This window comes from Gavialis gangeticus, unplaced genomic scaffold (assembly GCF_001723915.1).
Source record: "Gavialis gangeticus isolate Ggan-Ray unplaced genomic scaffold, GavGan_comp1, whole genome shotgun sequence".
Taxonomy (NCBI): domain Eukaryota; kingdom Metazoa; phylum Chordata; order Crocodylia; family Gavialidae; genus Gavialis; species Gavialis gangeticus.
Window position 1 is genome coordinate 7481931 of NW_017728993.1, and position 22951 is coordinate 7504881.

The 22951-nt window shown below is 43.8% G+C and overlaps 1 protein-coding gene across 2 annotated transcripts in view; it reads right to left on the bottom strand.

Moving 5' to 3' along the window:
- The window catches only part of CACHD1 (cache domain containing 1), a 224106-nt gene continuing 201155 nt past the window's right edge, over positions 1–22951 (bottom strand). Inside the window, exons 17-27 of one of the 2 annotated variants that reach the window (XM_019528448.1) lie at positions 19666–19788; positions 14915–15014; positions 14693–14809; positions 13162–13322; positions 11102–11188; positions 10770–10886; positions 9584–9735; positions 8915–9076; positions 8008–8085; positions 6825–6926; positions 1–1576 (exon numbers count right to left, since the gene is read on the bottom strand). In XM_019528448.1, coding sequence (XP_019383993.1) covers positions 1338–1576; positions 6825–6926; positions 8008–8085; positions 8915–9076; positions 9584–9735; positions 10770–10886; positions 11102–11188; positions 13162–13322; positions 14693–14809; positions 14915–15014; positions 19666–19788 — 1438 coding nt within the window. In that variant the 3' untranslated portion in view covers positions 1–1337. The remainder of the gene's footprint in view (positions 1577–6824; positions 6927–8007; positions 8086–8914; positions 9077–9583; positions 9736–10769; positions 10887–11101; positions 11189–13161; positions 13323–14692; positions 14810–14914; positions 15015–19665; positions 19789–22951) is intronic. The other variant, XM_019528449.1, reaches the window with a different exon arrangement.

Genomic DNA, 22951 nt, shown 5'->3' on the forward strand with positions numbered 1-22951 from the left:
TACATAATACAGTATTAAGTACCCTATTCATTAAAACAGTATTTAGCGATCTTTAAAAAAACTACAAATAAATGGATGTTTATCATATGCACAGTGCAAGAATGTTTTTATAACATTTTAATCACAAAATGTGAATCTAAAATACAACACTGTGATTTAAAACTAATTTAAAATTATGATGCCCCATGTGGTATCAGAAAGACTTGATTAATCCCTGTATGAACCACCAAGCAGTGTTAAATTCCAGACAAACAGCAGCAGCTAATAATTAAAATTTTAAAAGGTATTTCCCAGAATATCCTGAATTTTACAAAGCACAGTTTGTGCTTTTTTGTTCTAATTTTGCCAACGTTCTAAAGAGAATAAAAAATGGGACATACTGAATCTTTAAATTCTCTGATAGTAAACACTATTTAAACCCTGTCTTCCTTCCATGAAGGGAATCTAAGAGTGGTCACAAGTGTCAATACAGGAAGACAAAGTGAGAATCATCAGCGCTTTTTTAGGGAAGCAAAGGATCCCTCTTCTTCATATTCTAAAAAAATTTGTATCACAAGTCAGCTTGCAAAATTTACACAAAACAATTGTGAAAAAGCAAATGTAAACAAGTCAGAAATGGTGTCTTCATTTTCCCTTTTTTTTGCAAAGTGGGGCTGTGGATGATTATCAGTTAATGAGAAACAAATGTCTTCCTTGGAAAAACCACTTCCGTCACACAGAACGTATGCTGCACTTGTCGATAATTGCTAACGTGTTTTGCCTTTCCCCCCCAAAGTTAAAAAATGCTTCAAGTTCAATAAATAGTAGAAAAATAATCCTTTACTTAAAAATCTTGAGATGCATTGTTCCAGATCCCATACAGCAATTGTCAGAGCAGCATACTTTCTAAAAATGAAACAGAAACCAACATAAAAAGAATCCTTATTTCTGTATCCAGCACTTCCTTTGTCTCTGGCTGCACAGATTTCTCCTCTTCCAGTTAAGGAAAGCAAAACATCTCCAGCTTCTTTGAGCTCTCTTCTCTCTTGGCTCGACTTAACAGGGTTTCCAAAACTTCAGTTACTGTGTAAACGTTTATCCCTGTTTTTGGAGGCCTAGCATACCTCCTGCTCCATTTTATTAAATGTTATGGCAGGTCCATTCATCAAGCTCGTTTCCCTTCCATTTCAGAGCCAACCTTACTTTTTGTAATATGTAAGGGTTTTACATGGAATAGTTCACTCAGAAAGGTGGTTAAACTGCTCCTGGCAAAGAGCACGAGCCCAAGGCTGCCCATTTCTGCATGGATTCATTGTTCGCAAACTCTTTTGTTTTTTCTCCGCAAAGAATGAAGTTCATTAGCATTCTGCATCCACAGTGTGTACTGTGACCGCAGCCTGTAAGTGATGGCTGTGATGGAGAGTAGGGTGGTGCAACCTGTAGTGGTGAAACTTGTGACTTAGAAGTGCAGCTGTTTGGGGCGGCGTGTCCAGGTCTAAATCTTCATCATGATTGCCAACATCAACACCAGCTGATAATGGGTCATTGTTACATGGAGGGTTTTCACTGTCTTCCTGAGGACTCATGGTGCTGTAGCCTAGAAAACAACACAAATAAAAGACAAACTAGGTAGGTCAAAAGATCCAAAATTATAAGCTTGTACACATACCAACTTGCACTGGAAGCAAGAATGTGGTCAGAGTAAAAGTTCTAGGTTAAAGATTTTGTATAATTTTAGAATAACTCCTCCTTCCCTGTTGCCATCCATTGCTCTTCACCTGCTCCTGCGGTGTTTTAAGAACCTGACTTTGAAATATCTGCCATACCGAACATTAAAACCAAATAAACCAACCAGCTTTCATGCATGCAGACAGTGTTTTGTAGATCAGTGCTGTTGGCATTGATTTAAATTACCAAAGAAACAAGAAACATGGTTTCTGAGAGAAAAAGATCCTGAAATATTATTTAGACTTTGAAAACAGATGAGAAAAGAAAAAAAAAAAACAGCAAGGCAAAATTTGGGCTGCACTGTCTCTTTAAATTATACAGGATTCCCATTCCTAACTACAGCTTTCCTTGTAAGGCCAGCAACTATTTCATCTGTATTGTAGCCCTGTCTTTTTAGTTTCTGAAGGGACAGCAAAGCAACACTTCTGCTGAATCCAGTGCTGGCATCAGTCACTCTTTAGTTACAGGCAGCTCTACTCAGATTTGTGAACAGTCAAACTCATCTACTGGCACACAGCTGAATAGAAACTTCTGGCTGCTGAATATCTGCCTATGCATACACACTGTTAAAGAGTTAGATCTGCTGGGTTCTTAAGAAAACTCTTCAGATTGGTTTATGTCTCAGGGGAGATCATCTATAAGGAAGTGACAATGTGCGCAGGTCCTCCACAGCTGGAAATCTCTGAGAAGTGCTGCAATAAATCTATCTAAAAAATCCTATAGGCAACTTGGTAACACCTGCATCCAAAGAAACATATTGCCTGACTGTATCTAAGTTCCCTGGCACATGTTCATATATTTAAAGGCATGATGGGATGTAATGGAATTGCATGGAAAGACATGAGATTTTGGGATCAGATCCCTGTAGCACAATTACTACTGGCTGAATTCGAAGCGAATACTAGCCGCTTAGCACAGGCCACTGGCCAGTACAGGGGGAGCCTGAGCTCCCCTTGCACTGGCAAGTTGAAAGCCAGGTGCCCATAGCCTGGCTGAACTCAAGAGGTCCCCAGACCCCGATTGACAATCAGTGACTGTTGGTCCCAGCCCTGGGACTGCATTGGTTCAAGTCTTGAGCTGGCTCTGGTTATCCTGCCACACATTCAGTATAAGGCACAATGGAAACAAGCCACAAAAAACACACACATCTTTTGTGGGATGTGTGTGTGGCTGGTTTCCTGTTTTGTCATGCCATTAATTCCTTGAATGTGTGGTAGGGCTACTATTTATGGCACAATTAATCGGTTAATCACATCTTAATTGTAACATCTGCCAGGGGTCTCAAAATAACATTGATTTGGTCTAACAAGAAAGGAAGGCAATCAAAATCCATTCCACCTCATCTGGACCCTGAAGAGGCTGCACATATCATGCGGGTATTTTACTTCAGAATACAAGGAGTGTATTTTCTCACTGTTCATGCCATTTCCTGAGCTTCATATGCTGTAATTACAAGAATAAAAAGAAAGCCAAGAGAGAAACAGCACTTTACTTCTCTGCTACACAAGGACGCATGTTTTGGTACCTATCAGTTGGGCTTATGTCTTAGTCTTGACACTAACTAGCTGCTGAGCTAGTTAAAGGAGTATATCGAATACACAGTTTAACACTATTGATTTAATCATAGATTTGATGGACAGTTTGCCAATCATTATCCAGCTGCTTTCTGGCCTTTCATTTCTTCTACATGAATTCTCTCTTATACTTTTCAGAGAAGAGGTATCAAATTATATGGAAAACACAAGGTGATCAAAGTGCTCTGCATGGGAGTGGACACATGACATGTTTATCTTCAATTTATTCTAGTGTCAGCTCAACACAGGTGTCTGAGGTGGACCAGTGCTCCATAAGCAGGTACCTGCAGTAAGGTTTATGATGCCTTGGCACTAGGGGGTGGCGGAGCCAGTAACAGCATGTTTGTACTAAGCAAAGCTACCTCAGAATGGTGTTGCATAGGACATAGAGGGTGGGCACAAACCTGGTAGGCCAATGTAACAGTCACTGCTGTGTAGTTACTACTCCCTGTCTAAACGGAAGCTTTATGTTGGAATGGAGCAACTTACACCAATGTAAAGCTGCATATCATGTGATAGCTGCATATCATGTGCTGGCCTGGCCCCCACCCCGCTCCGTCCCATGTTCCTGCCGCACCATCTCCTGTCCAACCACTTTTGGAGCACTCTGATTGCTTGTTTCAGTCAGCCAATCAGAGTGAGAATAAAGTGTTACGGACAGACAGACTAATGCTTTTATAATATTAGATATAATATACCTCTGTATGCATTCAGCAGTTCTTTAATATCTTAAATGACTTTATGAGTATTAAGCAACTTTGACTTGACACTCCTATGACCAGATATGACTAGTCCCATTATAAAGATGAAGACACAGAGGCTCAGTGCATTTACATGCAAGTAGCAGATTTGGATCTAGACCTGCAGGGTTATGGGGGATATACAGAAGATCTCTATGGGGCAGCTGGGAAGGAGAACTAGTGACTAGAGCTGGGAGCAGGACTGAACCTGCAGCCATGCTGCAGGGCCCAGTTCTCTGGCATCAGAGGCAGCTGTACTCCATTCCCATTCTCTCTCCCAACAATTCCAAATAGATACATATCCCTTTATAAAAAAGTGTGTTCATTTTTTGTGATTATTTTTAACTAAACTAACCACTGCTGAAAGTGAACAGTCATAATTCACAAATAGCAAAAAAAGAAACTTGCTTGTTTCTTTGGAATAGTTAGCAGAGGGGGAGCCCACAGAATCTGAGACCAGAGAACTGGGCTTTTTAGCAGAGCTGAGAAGCAGCAGGCACCATGGACCATGCAATCCTTCAGCTGGGTGCTCTACTGATGAACTCTACTTTCTACCTCTGCTGCCTCCCTCTTATCGATAACTCCTCCTCTTAGCTAAGTGGGGACTCCCAGTCTGATAAAATCCCTCTAGTCAGTCGGATTCAAGCTCTACTGCTGAGGCACTGCTGCAAGCCCCATACCTACACTCCCTCTGCTCTTGGCCCAACCCTTATTAAAAGAGACAGCGGGAAACTCTGTAGCGAAAGTACCCTGGAAACAGAGTTAGGACTTCCATACCCAGAGAGATGACTACAACTGACACAAGTTAGCTTAGAGAGAAGATAATATAAGGCATACTGTTAAGGTGCTGAATGCTATAGGGGAGGTCATGTGTAATATAAGAACAATCAAGTCAAAAGGCATCATCACATTTAACCCTGATAAAGGGAGCATGCTTTTTCTTTTTAAAGAAACACAAGGCATAATGAACCTAAAGTCTTCATTCCCAACAAGTCCATCACGGGGTCAAGAGTTTGGTAAATTTCCAAAGAGAAAAAAGATGAGACACATAGATGGATATTAAAAACATTCACAGTAACATTAGTTGAGATACTAAAAGAACAGCATCATCGATTGGTGGTTTCTGCACTCAAAAAAGCATCATCTAGCTAAAGAGAAGATATTATTTATACATCAGTCTCATTGAGAAAGTGTTGACCAAGAGTTTTAGAAAATGACCAGGGGATTGGGGTACCTCAATTTGTAAGTTCTCAACTGGAGACATCTACCAGGGCCCTTACTGCTAAGGAAGTATTGAATCCCTGCCTCTGAAAAAAATCAGGCCTCATCAGAAATGTCTCCAGTTGGAGATCAATACTCATTTTTCAATCAGTGCATCTTCCAGGCAGAGAGGGACAAGGAAAGGAGACCGTACAGACCTCTGAAGGAGACAAGAAGTCTGGTTACTCCTGTTTGTGACAAAGCCATTGCTGTCTAAAAGTAATATGCAATTTCAAGGATTGGACAGGTGGTTATCCTGCTACCAGTGTTGAGCTGGGTGTTGGGCAGGGGAATTTCTAAGAGTGTAAGAAATGAAACAACAAAATCAGACTGAGGCTGAGGATGCAGGAGTGCAGTTTCTTGGGAATGCTCTAGTTGCCCTGAGAAGAAAAGAAATTGTGACCAAAGGATGTAGCCCCTTAAATCAAGATAAATCTGCTCTAATTCAGTAAGTTTGACACTGGTTCCAAGCCGGAGGAGTTACTTCCAAGGATAGCTGTTTATTTGTGTGCAGGTACTGTAAAGAGGTTACCCCCAGGCTTCTGCCTAGAGGTTTCTGTCTCAGGACAACTTTGCTCACGTAGCCATGGCCTCAGTAACATAATAGGTGTGATTTAAAACATGCAACAATGACATTCAGTTCCAGCTGACACTGCTGGCAGACAGCCCTGTCTACCCTTGTCTTAACTTACACTGAGCCTTCCTCACAGGTCAATAACATGAGAGCGCTTTAATTGCTTTAAAGACTTAAAAAATTGTTGGTCTCTGGATGTTCACCCAAGCCAACTATTTTTCGAGGTGGAAAGATGACAAAATTCCCTGATGTCCTGAAAAGGGTTAACAATAGAAATATGGGAAGGAACTAAATGTCACCATCCCAAACCCATTTACTCTATGTATAATAAATGATGATCATCTGTTTAAAGCTGACAGACACATCAAATGTCCTCTGTCACAGCAGCATGTGCTGAATGCCCAACAGAAAGGCTAAGAGAGCATCAGATACATTACAGCTTAATCCATGCTTAGTTTAGCCCAGCCACTTTCAGCACCTATTACTAGAGTGGAGAGGGAGTTTTATAACAAGATGCGCAGGTCGCCTTTCAGAAAAGTAAGTAGTTGAAAATGCTCACTTCATAGGGCAAGGAATGTACTCTGTTGTCGTGAAAATGAAATTTATCATCCCTTCTCTGAACGGGTTGGAGAAGCTGTCAGGGCTGGCTAGGGGGAAAATGGTGCAGTAAACGGGGTAACATTGCTGTCTGGCTGAATTCCAGGCAGTCAGTCACCCAACAAAGCTAATCCTGTCCAAGAATGAGATGCAGAGAACAAGGCATTAAGCAAAAGAGTTCATGTTAAAGAACTGCTCTTACAAAAATAGCTTTGTTGCTGGACAGTGTCATGTGCTGAGAGGTGTCAAAATTGTTTAACTCTGAAGCAATAAGGGGCAAAGTTTTTTTGGTGGCCTTATCTGTGACTTGCCAAACAAGTTGAGCAAGTGCAATCACCAAGGAGGGGGAGAGAGGGTGGTGCAGAGTCTTACCATGATCGCTCTCCGTTCCTGATCGCCCCCAGTACCGACGTCTGCGCTCTGGGCTGTGCGCGTGTCGCTCAATTACTGCCGCTATAAACCGAGTGTTGCTGACTAGGAGAGAGAAGGAAACAGGGCTTGTTTTAAACAGAGCATTTCTAAGTTATATTCACGGAGCAACTGAATAGCAAGGAAGCAGCAGGTTCTGTGAGCTGCGGCTGAATTTTTATAGGAATTGCCAACTTCCAAAACATAGAAGATGGGGTGAGATAAAGGCTTGCTAAGGACAGCAGGTCATGGTCTAAGCGCTGTGAGCAGAGATAGACCACAATGAACATATTAACCTCTTCATCTCCTTTGAGAAGTAAACATTACACACGGTTCCAAAATACAGAGACCCAGGAAACATTTGCATCCTGCTCAGTTTCAAAATGAAAAGCAGGGAGGGCTCATCTGAGCTAGAAGAGTAGCAGTGGCTGCCAGGTGCCAGATTCGCATGCAAGAACTGGTTCTTAAAGTCAGCAGGGTGGGCAGATTTGGGGCCTTGATTCCATCCACTAGAGTTAGGGCTACATGGGAAATTCTGCTCTGGATTCAGACTTTCACTTCTCTATGAGCCCAAAGGCAGGTGGGCCCATCACTGTACAGTAGTATCACACATGGGACAGCCATGACTGTATAGTGAAGACCGGCAATCAGTTTCACAATTTCCTGAGTTCTTACTGAACTGAAACTTGGAATTAAAGGGCCAGACAGTGCTTGCCCTTTGCAAGGCTGCTCAGTACTAGCAGCTTTTCATACCCTGTCAGTCAGTGACACTCTCTGGCTCTCCTTCAGCTGTTCCCATAGCTAGCTGGTCATGGAGGGAGAAATCTTACTGCACTGTAACTAACAGAACAAGCAAGAAGCTCCCATTATGCACCAGGGAGATCTGAGAGGCAGCAGGTCTTGTGCCTAACAAGAACTATAGGGCCAAAACCAGTAATTTTGGGGGATGGGACTGAAAAGACACTGGGAGTTACAACCTACGTCAGTCAACTCTTTGGACTTGTTATTTTTGATTACTAAACTGGTAAGAGAGCTCCAAGATCCTTTACACGTTTGTAGTTCAAACATAAGCAGAAGGACACAAGACGCTCACCAACCCTCAGCCTAATACTGGCAACATTTTACAGTTATTCAACTCGGCACTTACTGATTCCTCTGTCTTCATGGCTGTCATCATCTCTCTCATCCCTATCATTTTCCAGGTTGGACATACGCACTGACATTTCTACACACCATTACAAACAGAAAAATGCAACTGTTAAGAGAAAAATTTTGGATTGACTTATTAAAGACTGTCAACCTGGTGGCATCCTGCATTATGATGCTGGAGAGCCATGCTCGGGGAAGGGGTTGGGGGACTTCCTGCTTCTGAGTCAGATGGGGATGAGGTGCTCCCTGCAGATGATACACTGAGGTATCCTAGAAATGAGCTGGCTGTGAAAGAGTCAGAGCACAGGGATGCACAAAGAGGTGGTGAATGTGCTCAGAACAAGACAGCATGGTCTGGTGAACGGGCACTAGTCTGCAGTATGACTAACAACAACAAATCTGTTCTCCTTCCTTTTCCTTTATAAGTTGCCACACTTGTGAATGGCTCACAGAGTGCAAGTGGGAATCCAGGGAGAAATAACACATCCAAGCAGCAGCCCAGGAGGAAGAAAAACTGTTTCTTGCTGGACAACAATCTATTTTTAAAAACATTCAGGACAGCATGCAGCTGGATCTGCCACTTCTGAGTGAGCAACTCCATATTCACAGCTCCTGGGGGAAATGCTTTACAATTGTCACTCCAGGTTTTCCCCAGGAAACAGAAGGCTTAGCTCTGAATCCAGCAGAGGGCAGTGGTACTCAAGCACACTGGACAATGTTATTACAAAGCTGATTTATACAAAGCCAACAGCGGGACGGTGGGGTAAAGAGCATCAGGCTAGGAGTCAGAGAGTTCCCAAAGCACAAAACCAGTAAGTGGTTTCTGACTACAAGCAGGACAGTATATGAAATGCCAGGATTTTTAGCCTTGGTGTTTATTCCACCCGCAAGAGTGATTAGCTTACCCTGTGCAGCAAGAGGTGACATGTGCTGGTGACTCCTCCGATGGATCTGGTGGCGATATGCATACACTGCCAGAACTAGCACCATAATGCACCCCATAATACCTCCAGCTACTGGACCGACTGGCGCACTTTTTATCATGTTCAATGTTATCACCTCATCTCCTGAATAAAAAAAAGGCAAATGAACACCCTGCAGAAAACTTCAGACCAGCATTCTACAACTTAAACCAAACTCAAGGTTTTCTCGAGGCCTCAGAAGCACATCTGTGCAAATATGAAATGAAGGAAGAATCCAGTTTCGAAAGGGGTACACTCCTTAATGACAGCGTGTCAAGTTCCCTGGGCCATATGTGGAGGCAGTTGAACATAAAGCCACCCACGTTCACCCTCCCTCCTTTGCCACCCTAAGCACTTCATGCTTCTTGGTTCACCACAGGAACGTTGGTATGCTGGGGGATTGGGCAGATGCTGAAGCAAAGCATTTACCAATTGCGAAGTACCTGTTAGTGACACCACTTCTGTACTTTAACTTAACAAAGAATTAAAAATATCTGTGGCACAAAAATGAAGCATATGGCTTGAAAGAAGCACGCACATGGACACAACGTACTACCAAATACTGGCTGTGTAATGGATAAATACAAATCCTCCTTAAAACCCCAGAATTACCTATTGCTCCCATATCATCCACATAGGGGCTTTTTGCTCCCACAATGCCACCGAAGCATTCTTTCTGAGGTGCGCAGTAAGGTTTATCCAGGTGGGTTTTTCCATCACTGTCCACCATACACCACTCACAGTCCAAGACACCAAAGCAATCTCTGAAAATTGACAAACAAGGATAGCTTTACCATAAAGAGAAATATATTTTTGTTTGGCTACATTTCAGTCCGTATTTCGTCACAGTCACTAGTCAACTGGAAACTGAAATCATCCATAAATCCTCATGGCTGGTGCCCAAATGTAAAGCTGTGCAAAAAATTTAGATAACGGATCAATCGTATGAGGAAAGGACAGCCTAGGAAGCAGTGTGTCTGTCATTTGCTGACCCACTCTCCTCTCTCTCTGTAAAACAAAGGGACTGAAGACTGCCTACAGCTCTTCAGATGGGGTGCTTTTCAGCATGGAGGAGTCCCCACCTAAGTCCTGTCTCTTTGGGTCAGGGCCTAGGGGGAAATGGTTGGCAAAAGAGCAGTCTGGTTAACTCTAGCTGGTGGACAATTGCTTAGAGACCACTGCCAACTGGCACAAATTAGAGCAACTGCCAAGCTGTTCTAAAGTAGCTAGGGCTAGAGTGGAAACACAATCACAGTGTTTTTAGCTGGCTCCTTGCTGGCCCTGTATTTGTACTCCACAGAAACAGAGTGCAACAGAGATGCTGCCTCAAACTTTACCAGTCGCAACTTGATCCATAAAGCCTATCACACTTGCAGCATGGATTGTTGAATGATGTGCAGTTTATTTTTAGCTGACAAAAATCTGCTGGACAGGATAAGCAATACCTAACTCCCTTATTTCTATGACTGTTCTTGTTCTAGTGCATCTCACTTCTCAAGGAGTACAGACAAACATCCAGGCACTGTCCCTCAGGCTGCATTCATGGTCCTCTAACTAGCGAATGTCTCTCACTTATATTGATGCATCCACTTAGCCCTAATGAACCAAACAGATACTGAGATCTCAAGTTTGCTGCAGGACAGCACAATAGCACTGTAGCCATGATACCAGGCCAAGATGTTATGACATGCATTCATTTAGTATCCAGGGAAAATTTATCTGTTTTTAAACAAATAGCAGCTCCTACTAATTTCAAGCACTGCACGTATTTTCAGGGATAAGAAACACTGCACTTTACCCGCTCTCCATTCTCTGGTTGCACCGGGTGTTAATACATTGCGGAAGAGCATCCTGCAGGCTAGGATCAATTGCTGTGAAAGTCATTGGCTCTTGATGGACTTCACAGCTAGGATTCCTGTATTGGAGGGAAAATTTGAGATTGTGTCACCAACAGAATACATCAACAAAAAATGAACTGTGCAAAGTACAATTCAGTTGCTAAATTACTCTAATAAATTATGGTATATTTTACCTTGCATCACACATAAGGTAACATGAGCAAACTGTCAATGTTAGAAAATGTAATAAAGATAATGTTACTATGGTCTCAGAAGTGACATTTGTTCTCACCTGCTCTCTGCATTGGTAAGGTTGCCAGTACATTCATTGACCTCCAGAGGGCACTCACAAGGGCATTCACATTCATTTTGTTCCATTCTTTAGAAAAAAGAAAAAAATGCCAAACAGGTCAGTATAAACCAGGTCTGAGCTCTGATCAGGCATATTGCTGGAGTAGTACAGCTGAGCATTGGGAGCTCAGCAGCCAGGAGGAAATCCTCCCTTCCCTCAGAAGTAAATCCTGTGCCCCTATTCTGTGCTGGAACTGAAGGGAAATATGCCAGCTAGATCTGTAGATCCACTTCTCTACTCCTGGATACATTTTCCCCTTTCCCCACAGATGCTAAATAGCAGAGAACACGTCTCAGAGGTTCAGACATGATATGCAAGAGCCTTCTCCTTCTGGGCAATGGAATCATGCTGATGTTACTGTTGTCAGGTCCTCCTGCAATGAGGAAACACAGGAACACTGGCCTGGAAGGGGCTGCCGGGTCCAGTTGTCTAATACTGCAAGCAATTCTTTATCAAGAATCCTAATAATAATCACCCATGCCAAAGCCCCCACACACCAGCACCACCATCACCACCATAAAGCACTTTATGAAAACAAAGCCAAAAGCATTCTACAGTGCACTAGAGGTAAAAAGCAGGAGAGACCAGAGCACGGCCAATGGCCAGCCACCGCAATGGCAGAAAAGACCTTTAGTTAATGTGTGTGCTCAGAGGACAAGGATGCAAGTGGAGGATTCAATTTTTGCCCCTAGGTGACAATCTATGTGGTTCCACATTAAAAAGTGTTAATAAACCATAGGGCTTAAGGCAAAGGGCCTGATTCTGCCAGTATTTAACCCTGCCCCAGATAAGCAATCCCATTCTGTTTAGTGGACTTCAGGGCCTTGCTACATGTTAAAATTAAAGAAGGACAGAAACCAGCTATAGAGTTGTTACGTATTTTGGCTCTTTTTATAGCTGGATAGATATTTTATCATGTGATAATTACTTTGCATGTGTGGCTGGTCCAAATTAATTGTGCAATTAACCAGTTAATTGTGCGATAATGACTTTGCACTTGTGGTTGGTCTTACTTTGTGTGTATGGCCAGTCTAAATCTATTGCGCGATTGACCAGTTAATTGTGTAATATAAGTAATGTGTAGCTGGGCCTTACTCGTACACAATCAGTGCATCTACACATGTGCCTAACTCGGGAGCTGAGTAATTAGCTTCATAATACAGTGTCACTGTCTATGCATCATGCATGCACCTGTATTAGGGCACGGTAAATTAATTAACCCCGCCGTAGGATAGTACTGTCTGGAATAAGTACTATCTTAGGGCAGAGTCATTTTGTGTGCTGAAACCCATGTGCAGACAGTGACCGGGGCTGGCTGGGGCCTGATGGTGATACAGTGCAGCGACTGCCTGCTACCTGGCCTCCCACTGTAGCACCCTCATGCCCTAGCCAGTCCTTCCACCACCCGAAGCCTCCAGTCAGAGCCCAGGGCTGACTGCTGAGCCACCTGCCAGCCTGGATCTGTTCTGCCCCAACTCAAACAGCTGTGGTCCTAGGTGCACGTGTATACACTGGGAGCAGCTGACTGGCACACACTGCACCAGAGTTTAGTGAGCTGTGCTAATTGCATGTGTAGATGCACCCACTAAAACTTGTATTCCTTTGTATGAGGCCAAAGGAAACACTGTAAAATGACAAAGAACAGACTATGTGTACGTGTGGTAAGGGGGAAAGGGGATGAGAGAAGAGGAGCGCTCAAACTATCAAAAGACTTTGATGACATTTTGAAAACATGGAAAAGTACTTTAAAAGAGTGAGAACCATGAGGAAAAAGCCTGATAAGCCCACAAGCCTGTATACAAAAGATGCACAACTCTGCCTGTTTTAATTAACATAATTTGATTAATTCAGCTAGTGTATCTGCTATACTGTGGCCTTGGGTTTGGACTGCAGCTATGAAGCCTGCCCTATAAGTGACCAGTGTTCCTGAGCTTCATTTGAAATAAATAACACAAAAATATTGCTTGCACCAGTCAGTTCATTTCAAATCACTTGCTTACCTGTGACAGTTCAGACAGAGCCTGTCTACCATACTACAGGCACAGAAAGCAAGCGAGTCACATGTTTCGTTGACTATTCCAACAAAGGTATTGGTTCCAGGTATTCTTGTCAGTCTGTATTTAGAACAGTGGCTGCCATGCACAAGGTTTGTCAGATCACCCTAGGGAAAAGCAAGCCACGTCAGAGATATGGCAAGGAACATATTTCCTGGTGAGCTGAAGTTGATCCTGCTTCTCAAACACTTGTACTGAAGCACAAACTGAAACAATTTGAAGGAACACGAACATAGGGTGCTTTTCTTCTGATACTGGGTACATGAATTAGCTCGTGCTTGTTTTCAAGATGAGCAAAACTGAAAAGCACTGACAAAGCACTTTCCATGTATTCATCTTATAAACAGTATGATGTGCTACAATGGCCTCTCATGTAATAGCCTGCCTGACTGCTAACTATTCTTCATCCAAATAATTCAAATAAGTCTGTTCCCCCCACTCCTTTCTCCATGATGCCAGCTATCTGTAACCTTCACAAAGAGATTCAGTTCTGGCTGGCAAGCACCATCACAACTTGCAGAAAACTTGCTGGCTCGTCTACTATAAAAATATCCTCCAGCTGTGGTTTATTTTGTAGGCTAAGACATTCCTGATCCTGACTCGCACAACATAATCAAGATTTGCATTCTGTCCTCAACATTCTCATTTGCTGCAAATAAGCTTTTGTCTTTTGCATCTCAACTGTGAGCAAAACACCAAAATTGATTGACCTTGGCTCAGCTTTCAAACGATTTCTTGATGCTTATGTTAATAATCATCAAAAAGTGTGTTTAAATAACAGTGCCCTATCAGAGCATGTATTATTTTACATTATTCCACAGTGACCTTGTCATGATGGATTGTTTGCAGTCAGCATTCAATACACAGCAACAGACAATAGCTCTTCTGAATATTGGCTGAGAATCTCTGGCAAGACTGAGAATGGGGAAGACTCATATATGTCATGGTATAACCACATTCACTCAGAATCGTAGAATTCAATTTGACAAATTTGCACCATGCGAGTCTTGTCATATTTGCTGTCATATGCGTTCTCTATTTTACCACCTGAACTTCTACCTAAAGAGAAGTTACGTTTGGAAATACTCTACAAATGTGAAGGGTAAGACAAAAGTACCATCTTTAAACCATAAGTTTGACAAGGGTGAGAACTGGCAACTGGATGTCAGGTAACAAGGTTTACTGCAGAAGAATCCAAACTATTTTTTTTTTTTAATTGTTCAATATGGACAGGAAATACAAACCTCCCCTGTTCTAGCTACTTGGCTAGACTGCACCACCACTGCTCTCTTTGGCAAGTTCCACTGTTTATAATCACTTAGATTTCAATGGACTGCTTACACGAATAAGGTTTGCACAATCTAGCCTGCTTATTTTAGGTCTCTATAGGCTAACATGGTTTCACTCTTCAGAAAGAGTTTACTTGGTATCTCTTTTGTTGTTCAAACCAAAAGTACTTTCAAAAAACAAAACTTACCACAAGGCTGGTATTAAATTTATAAAACCGTTGAACTGTTCTGTCACTGAAACTGTTGCAAAGGTTTTTCTTCACAAAGTTTGGGTGATTCAAAATGTCATTTGCTACCAATGGTTCCTGAAAGGAAAAAAAAAAAGACCACACACATCATAATGATATCATTACATTTCAAAGAAACAGAACTAGAAACACCAGAAGTAGAAAGAGGAGCAGAAGTCAAACCTTGTGTGTGATATGCTGCTGTTCTACTGGAGCATGACCTTTAGGATCAATAAGGGTTGGGTGTGCCACAAGATATCCTCTATCTTCCATGATAAAACATCTAGACAAGCACAATATATTAATTATTAATAGATTTCTCCATATTGTAGAGGCAAAATATGGTCTAGAATTTAGAACTGTAAGCAACCAAAAAGGAAAATACAACAAAACACCACTTCCAGCCAATTAAAAACAAAACTTTCTGCCCATTGAAACAAAAGACTATACCAGTATTTCCCTGAAGTTTGGCAAGCAGCCACTCTTGCAACACTGTGCTTATACCAAGATCTCGAAGGATGAAATGAGTAGAAACTAAAGTGCATTGTCAGATCCGAGAGGAATATCAATATAAGAGAAGCATAATATAGTAAGCAAAAATAAATACATAAAAATAAAAAGTAGGCACACAGTAGCTTAGTAGTGGATAGTAAAACCAAGTTTTTTAAGCTTAATGACCTAAAATGTAAATAAGAAAATAAATAAATAAAGATACATACATACATATATACACACACAGAATATATGCATACATATAAAGGCTTAGGGTATGGACATGTGCACATCTGGAGCCATTTCAAAAGGAGAGCATTTCAAAACAGCAGCAGCTGTTACATTCTCAACCTTACCTGTGGCCAAGCCTGGAAGGATATAAATGTAGCAAAAAACTGCTCCAGCTTTAACCCTATAATACCAAGCAGTGTTATAGTTGGAGCAGTTTTGCTACATTGGTATAGGGGGAGGCTTGGCCCTGGTAACAGTTACAATGTAACAGCTGCTGGCCTTCTGAAACCAGTCCCAATGCACATGTGGACGGGGAATTACTTAGGCTGAAAGGCCACTTAAGGAGTTTCGGTGAGCTGTTGCAGGCTGGAAGAGGAGTGGCGTTGTTGCTGGCTCAGTGCAGCGGGAGGGTGGGGGGTGTAACTGATCCTATCTGGCTCTGAGCCCATCTGCCTCGCATCCACTGCCGGGGCACCAGATGAAGTGGGCAGGGTCTCCAAAGAGCCCAGCCTTAGACTCCCATGCGCAGAGCATGCTTGGTTAGGTGGATGGGATGGGGCCACAGGCAGGCAGGAAGTGGCATCCAGGAACGGGATGGGCCAGGATCACAGGGTGGTGATCCCATGGGGCCAGGGCCCAGGTAAAAGCTGTGATTTGCTCCCTGCATGTTCAAGATGGTTGTGTGGGGAGAGGATCACGGCTCTGGCCAGGGCCCTGGCCCTGCACTGTCACCATCCCATAATCCCAGTGGAACCAGCGCCTATTGCAGGGACAAGCGGGGAGCAGATTACGGTTCTGCCCAGGACCCTGGCCGCCTGTCGTCATCACCCTGCGATCCCAGCCCCAGCCCTGCCCACCCATTCTGTTCCTGGACGCCACTCCCCACCCGTCTGTGGCCCCATCCCCCCCTGCCTGGCCAAGTGTGCCCTGCCCATGGGGGTTCCCAGCTGGTTTCCATACAGACCCTGCCCGCTCCATCCAGCACCCCTGGCAATGGGCGCAGGGCGGACTGGCAGTGACAGCTGGGCAGAATGAGTTACCACTGCAGGGAAGCTGAGTCCGGCCACTGCGTCGTGCCCACCATGTGCCCCGCAGAACCAGCTGCACATGCCGTGGCCTTGGTTACTCCCCACTGCAGGTGCAGGTGGGGCTGAGGGACCTGCCGCAGGCTGGATACAATCTCTTGGTGGGCCAGATTTGGCCCAGGGGCCACATTTTGCCCACCCCAGTCCATACTCAATAATAGATACGTGTATATATTGCTGTTTTCCAAGAGACACTACCTCCCCTACTGCTGAGCCTCTAATTTCATTTCAAATGGGGGGAAAATAACTTCTACTCAATATGAATTCTTATTCAGCACTTATTCCTTCATCATATCCCCTCCTATTTCCTCATCTTCCGTTAACTTCCTGCCTGACCTCACGGAAATAATGTCACCTCTGTGCCTCAGCCTCCCTATCCATAAAATGGTGGGATGCAAAGCTTAACTTTATGCCTGTAAATTCTTTCAGAGCGGCTGCTAAATGGGCAAAGTACAGAAGTGCAAAGTACCTCTATCTCCCACTCTGTAGTGTCACCTTCCCTTCACACTCCTTTTCACCCATCCACCACTTCATCCCCTTCTCTTACAGCTTACTACACCCCTCTCCCCACGGCTGTAAGAGATGCTGCTCTTAGGCTTTCAGAAGACTAAGCCCACTTCTTCCCGCACGGCCTGTTCTGTCTTCCTTAACCAGCAGTCTCCGTGCTCAATGTGCCTCTCTCTCCTTTTCTGTTACCATAGACACAGACAGCAGCGCTAGGGGGAAGGCAAAGGAGCGGGCATTACAGAGGGCTTAGTCTGTGCAAAGATCAAGAGAATCTGTGGCCACAGAGGGGAAATTGGAAGAGGTTAATGTAGGCCACTTAATGCTCCTGAAGAACTCAGCAGGGGCAGAGCTCAAGTCTCCAGGCTCAGCATGGCTCTGGCTGGGTCCTGCAGCTGTACAGACTTCCCCTGCCTTCTGCCAGGGGCTAAAAGATTCTCATGACTGTTTAGAGTGCCTGTGTCATGTCAATGAAATAAGAACAACACGTATGTAAGATTAAAGAACCTGTACTGGAAAACTGGTGGAGCTGCACCTTTATATTCATGAAAGAGTCACAAGAAGTTTCAACAGATTTTCTTCCTGCCTAACTTCTGGTTTTTGCATTAGACATTCAGGTCTTGCCTGCTCTGGTTTCCCTGGAAAATGCTATAGACAGCTGGAAAACTAGTGGGCTTATGATCAAAAATACCATGGAATTAACTTTGATTGACTGCCAATGCAAAATGAAATGAAATATTCAGGCTGTTTAGGGCATTATTTTGTTTAGTCTGGGTTTGTCAAGTGCCTGACAAACATTGGAAGATGTATTCTTAACAAAATAATAAAAAGAAATTCAAGAGCCTAGCACCCTCATTTAAAGGCAAGGAAAGCATTTGTTCCTGTTCCTACAACAGACAGTTCCAAAAACACCAGATTTGACCCTCCTAATATTTTAAAGGCAAAAATAAAAAGAACAAGCACCCCACTCATTTTATTATTAGAACAAAGACAAAAGAGAGGAGAGGGGGAGAAAGCACACATCCATTTTTCCAAACTTCAAGGTCCTTTTTAAATGTTAAAACCCACTTTATCTAGCCCTTGCATCCATAATACAGAGGCTTTTTGCTGTGAGAATCTTCAGTAAAGGCTGAGAGAACAGTGAAACATTCAGATTTATGTAGGTCAAGTTAAAATTAAGCACCAAGTGTAAGACCAGGCACTTTACAATACCAGTATTAACTTATTTTATATGACAAATGAAACAAAGGAGCATTTTACAGTTTTGCCTCCAATCAATTACGGAGATTATACCATTTCATACAAACAAACTTTATTCTTTCATCCTGTCACTATCACCAGTACCCAAAAATACTCCAGGATGATAAGTAAAGAAAAGAATGGAAGCTGCGTTAATTTAATATGGATTTATGTCCAAGGATACATATGGATTAAGCCTATATAACACAAATAACAATGAATTACTTACCCTTTTTACATTTTACTGATTTTTCATTCGACTGACTAATATTTTACGTTGGGTACCAAGAGTCCAGAGGAAAATGAATTCAAACTGTAATCCATTTAAGTAAACAAGTTCAATTAAAATTAATAAAATAATGTTTAAAGTAGAGGTACACTGATATATCTGTGCCATATTGGATCAGGATTGATACAAGGAAAATTAACATTATCGGCTATCAGGTTCTTTGGCCTGTGTAGCCAATAATGTATCTATAAATACAATATGCGTTCTGGCCAGGGCCCCTGGATGCCCAGTGCATTGAGCATAGCCACATGTGGCTTGGAATGCAGCCTGACAGTGTACAGAGCAGTGCCCTGCAGATAAGTCCGTGGAGGGGAAGGGGTGTGGGGGAGGGAAGTGGCATGAGGGGAGTGCAGCTCAAGGCCCCCACAGTAAAGAAGGGAGTAGAGCAGAGGCAGGGGATGCTGCCCAGCCAGGGCGGTGAATGGGGTGCTGGGGCAAGGAGCAGGACGAAGCCACGGGCAGCTCGTCTGGAGGGTGCAAGGAGAGCGGGGGTTGCATTGCTGCTGCTGGAGGGGCTGGGGACACGGTGTGGCCAGCGCACAGCTCCCAGGGCAAAAGGCAGCAGGGAGGACAGCAGCCTGTATCCGCCCTCATCCCACTCAGCTCTGCTCCTAAAAGTGTCTCCCACACTTAAAAATGGTGGCAGCAGTGCTTGAACTAAAATTCATTTGATAAGCTTTAGTTCAAGTACTGCTGCTGCCATTTTTAAGCACCAGAATGCTGATCCCATGGAGGATCCACCTGCGCCTCTGTCCTGCTCCCCTGGCGTCCCATTCACCACCCTGGTAGCGCCCCCAGCCTCAGCTCCAACCCCTGCCCCTGCCGCCCTCCCTTCCTCCCTTACCATGGGGGTCTTGATCTGCCCCCCACCCCTCAAACTCCTTCCCCTCCATAGACTTACCCGGGGGGCACTGCTTTGCATGCTGCTAGGCTGTGCTCCTGTAAATCTGTTATCAAATTGGTACCAGCCAATATGCCTGGTGAATAATCGGCTATTGGTGCTGGCCAAGAAAATCTCTATTGGTGCACCCCTAGTTTAAAGGCATACTATATTAAAGAAAAGACTAAAGCCAATACAGTAACCCAATGCTTACCTTATTTTGTTGCCTCCATCCTGGTTACAAACTGGTAGCAGGTCCATTAGAACCTTATAAAAGTATCTCAGAGTAAAGTCAATGCCCATCACCGCCACAGAATGCCCTGAAGACATCTGTGCACTACAAAGGAAAAAAGAAGAACCAGTAAACTCTGAGGGCAATAACTATATACCCTTTACATTGCTGAGTACAGTAGAGGGGAAGTGAGGACTGGAATCCAACCCCTTCAACCTATGAACAACACCAATTCAGACCAGTCACCAAGCAACAAAAGTACCGCATACCGCATGTGGCTTTGTCAACTCTAGGACATTTGTTTATTTAATCATTTATTTATTAGATTTATTTGCTGCCCTCCCTAACGAAGGCTCAGGTCACCTTACACCAAGAGAGCAAAACAACTTACAAAACAAAGAACAAGCAAAAGAACAAAGCAAGACAGCTAACCTTATAAAAGCAAGTAGACTATTAAAACTGAAGCACAAAATAATATCCCATCTTAGCCGTGCTTACTAAACCACCATCCAAACAGAGAGGTATTACAGCGCTTCCAGAGGATGTCCAGGCTCATGCTCATGAGTTCCAAAGCTGAGGGGCAAGTACCAAGAATGACCTCCCGTACGTTTTCACTAAGGGGGCTGGGGCAGTGCTACCTGCTGGAGGTTGTTCTCAGCTGAGTGCAGGAATCATAACAGGCCATAAGGGAGAAGGTGGTTCCTTAGTTCTTTGCTGGAAAGCCAAAGGCTTATGCTTTGTGATGAAGTAATTTAAGCATGGAGCCGAAGCCAGTAGTTATTCATTTTCATTAATATAGAACAATGGGAGTTAGGGTTAAAAACTCTGTAAAACAAGGAACAAAAACTCCCCTGCATCATTCATCACAGTCCTTAGCCCCTCTTTGGCAGCTACAGGGTGAACCCAGCTGCTTTCAGGAGGATATAGATTAAAGTACCAGAATCTTTTCGGGTTCTGGGGAACCGGGTGGCCTTCAGCCTTCTTATGAAAATATTTCTTGGGTTTTTTTAACCCTTTAATGAGAAGACACAGACTACAAACCCATGTAGAGAATTCATTAAACCTCAGTTAACCACGGAGTGGTCATTTCATAGTCTGAATAACAATCTCTATGGATCTACATCATTTTTTCCTCACCCAAAGCCTTGCCCTTATCACAAATCTGGTTTAAGTCTTCACAGTGTAAACAGAGGTTGCCCTCCTCTGGTCAGGACTGATATTTATTCCTTCAAATGCAAAGGGAATTACAGAGCAGAAAAACACACCTGAAAATGCACCACTCTCTCTTTTATGCAATTCTTCAAACCTCTCTTGTGCAAAGGACATTTCACATCTCTGAAAAGAATAGCCTAGGCACAAACTCATCAGGGTCTGGTCTACACTGAAAAATTACCCTGCTAGACGCAGCACAGTATTAAACATGTGGAAGTAAAAGCTGTCAAATTAAACATCCTGTCAGTTGCTCATAGTTACCCTTAAGGTGAGACTTCAGGTTAAACACAACCAGCTGATCTGAAGATAAACATGACAAGTCCTCTCTACATTTGCATATAAAACCATGCTCATTAACACATGGTTGGACACAATGACATTTCCAAATGTAGACAAGTCGCGGTTTGGCACAGTCATGACTATTTACATTTAGGAAGAAAGCAGGTTCTTCAGTTTTTGAGGAAGGTTGAGAGGAGCAGCAGCAGCAAGAGCTGCTGTGAATTATAATATCCTGTCGGTACAGGGAGGTCTGCTGGTGTCCCTATTTCACTCAGCAGCTCAAGACTACGCATATTGTTACCTTAGCAACTGACACATCAAAGACCTACCAAACGCAATCTTAGGGTGGATGTGCTGAAATCTTTCCACACCAGAGCTAGGAAGGCAAAGAGCTCTTTTTCCTCAACCATTTTTTTTTCACTATTCTACCATGTTGTTTGTCCCCACAACTATTTAATGCTCCCAAGACTCCTTGGGGCAAAGTCACAGTTTTGGGGTCTGGTTAGAAAGCTCAGAGAAAACCAAAACACTGTCTCGAGGACCCGGTGTATTTACAGGGCTCATGTTTTGCCCAAGGAGCACAAGCCAGAGGAGGCTCTAGCCCTGTTCCTATTATGCAACTGAGGGGCCTGAAAGATTCAAACAAAACTATGTCAATGGGACATCACTGATTAGTTGAAAGTGCCTAGTCCTGGCAAATTATCAGGGGTAGCTCAAAGGGACTTTAAATGTGTTGTGCAAAGGCTCTCCAGCTAGGATACAAACCCTCCCAGGCAGGATTTTACCATTATGGATCAGATTTCCATAATGATTAGTGGGTGTAAAAAGCCCAGCCACTTTCAAGATGGAGCTTGATCAGCCACAATGTGGTTGCCTGCAAGGAACAGGACTAGAGTGGTTCCACCCAGTCCTATTTTCCCCATCTCCAACTCTTCCAGCCACCATCTGCCTTGGCAGAGCAGCCTCTTCAGACCAAAGCAAGGATGTAACAAGAGGAAGCAATACCCCATCTTAAGACAACAATACCACCAGTATGCTCTCATGCAACAGAGAGCATGAGATTCCCATGGAAAACACACCATGGCTAAATACAGACAATCTAAAAGCCCAAGGCTGAATTGATTCAACCTTTGCGGGTCAGTCTAAACTGCACAGATTGAACCAATAAGCTAGTGAACAGACATTCACTTTTGAAACCAGAAAGGCAGCCAGACCCCTGCAGTGGCCCATACCAGTAGCTGAGGGGCAACAGAGCATGCCTCCCAGCTTTCCGGCCACTGCCAAAGGAATCCAAATGCAGCCAAGCAGGACTTATTCTTGATTGGCTGCGTACCACATGCCCCCGCAAACCCTTGCGCGCCCTCCTACACTTCCATGCCAACAGGGGAACAATCCCTGCATCTTGGGGCTGGCTGGGGTCCTCAGCTTCACAGAGCATTCTCCATTAGCTTTGGTGCAGAGAAGGGATTCCCTACCTCGTTAGCAGACTTAATATCAGACTTTAGGGTAGGGGAGAACCCCCCCACCCCTGCACCAGACCCCCACTTGAGTGCTGCCCCATGCATATGAGAGGGGGGGTGTGGGGGAGAGGGGGAAAGCCTGAAGAAGGAGCTTTACTGCCTTTTTCTGCCTGGAGCCAGGAGCAATTCCCCTAGCCATATCCCCTGATCCTGGCTTACTCAGGAAGGAGGGGGTAAGCTGGGGTCTGCCTGTGGGGGAGGAAGACAGGGCAGGGTACGGGTCTGCCTGGCAGGGGCAGTGGGGGGGGGGGGGGCCC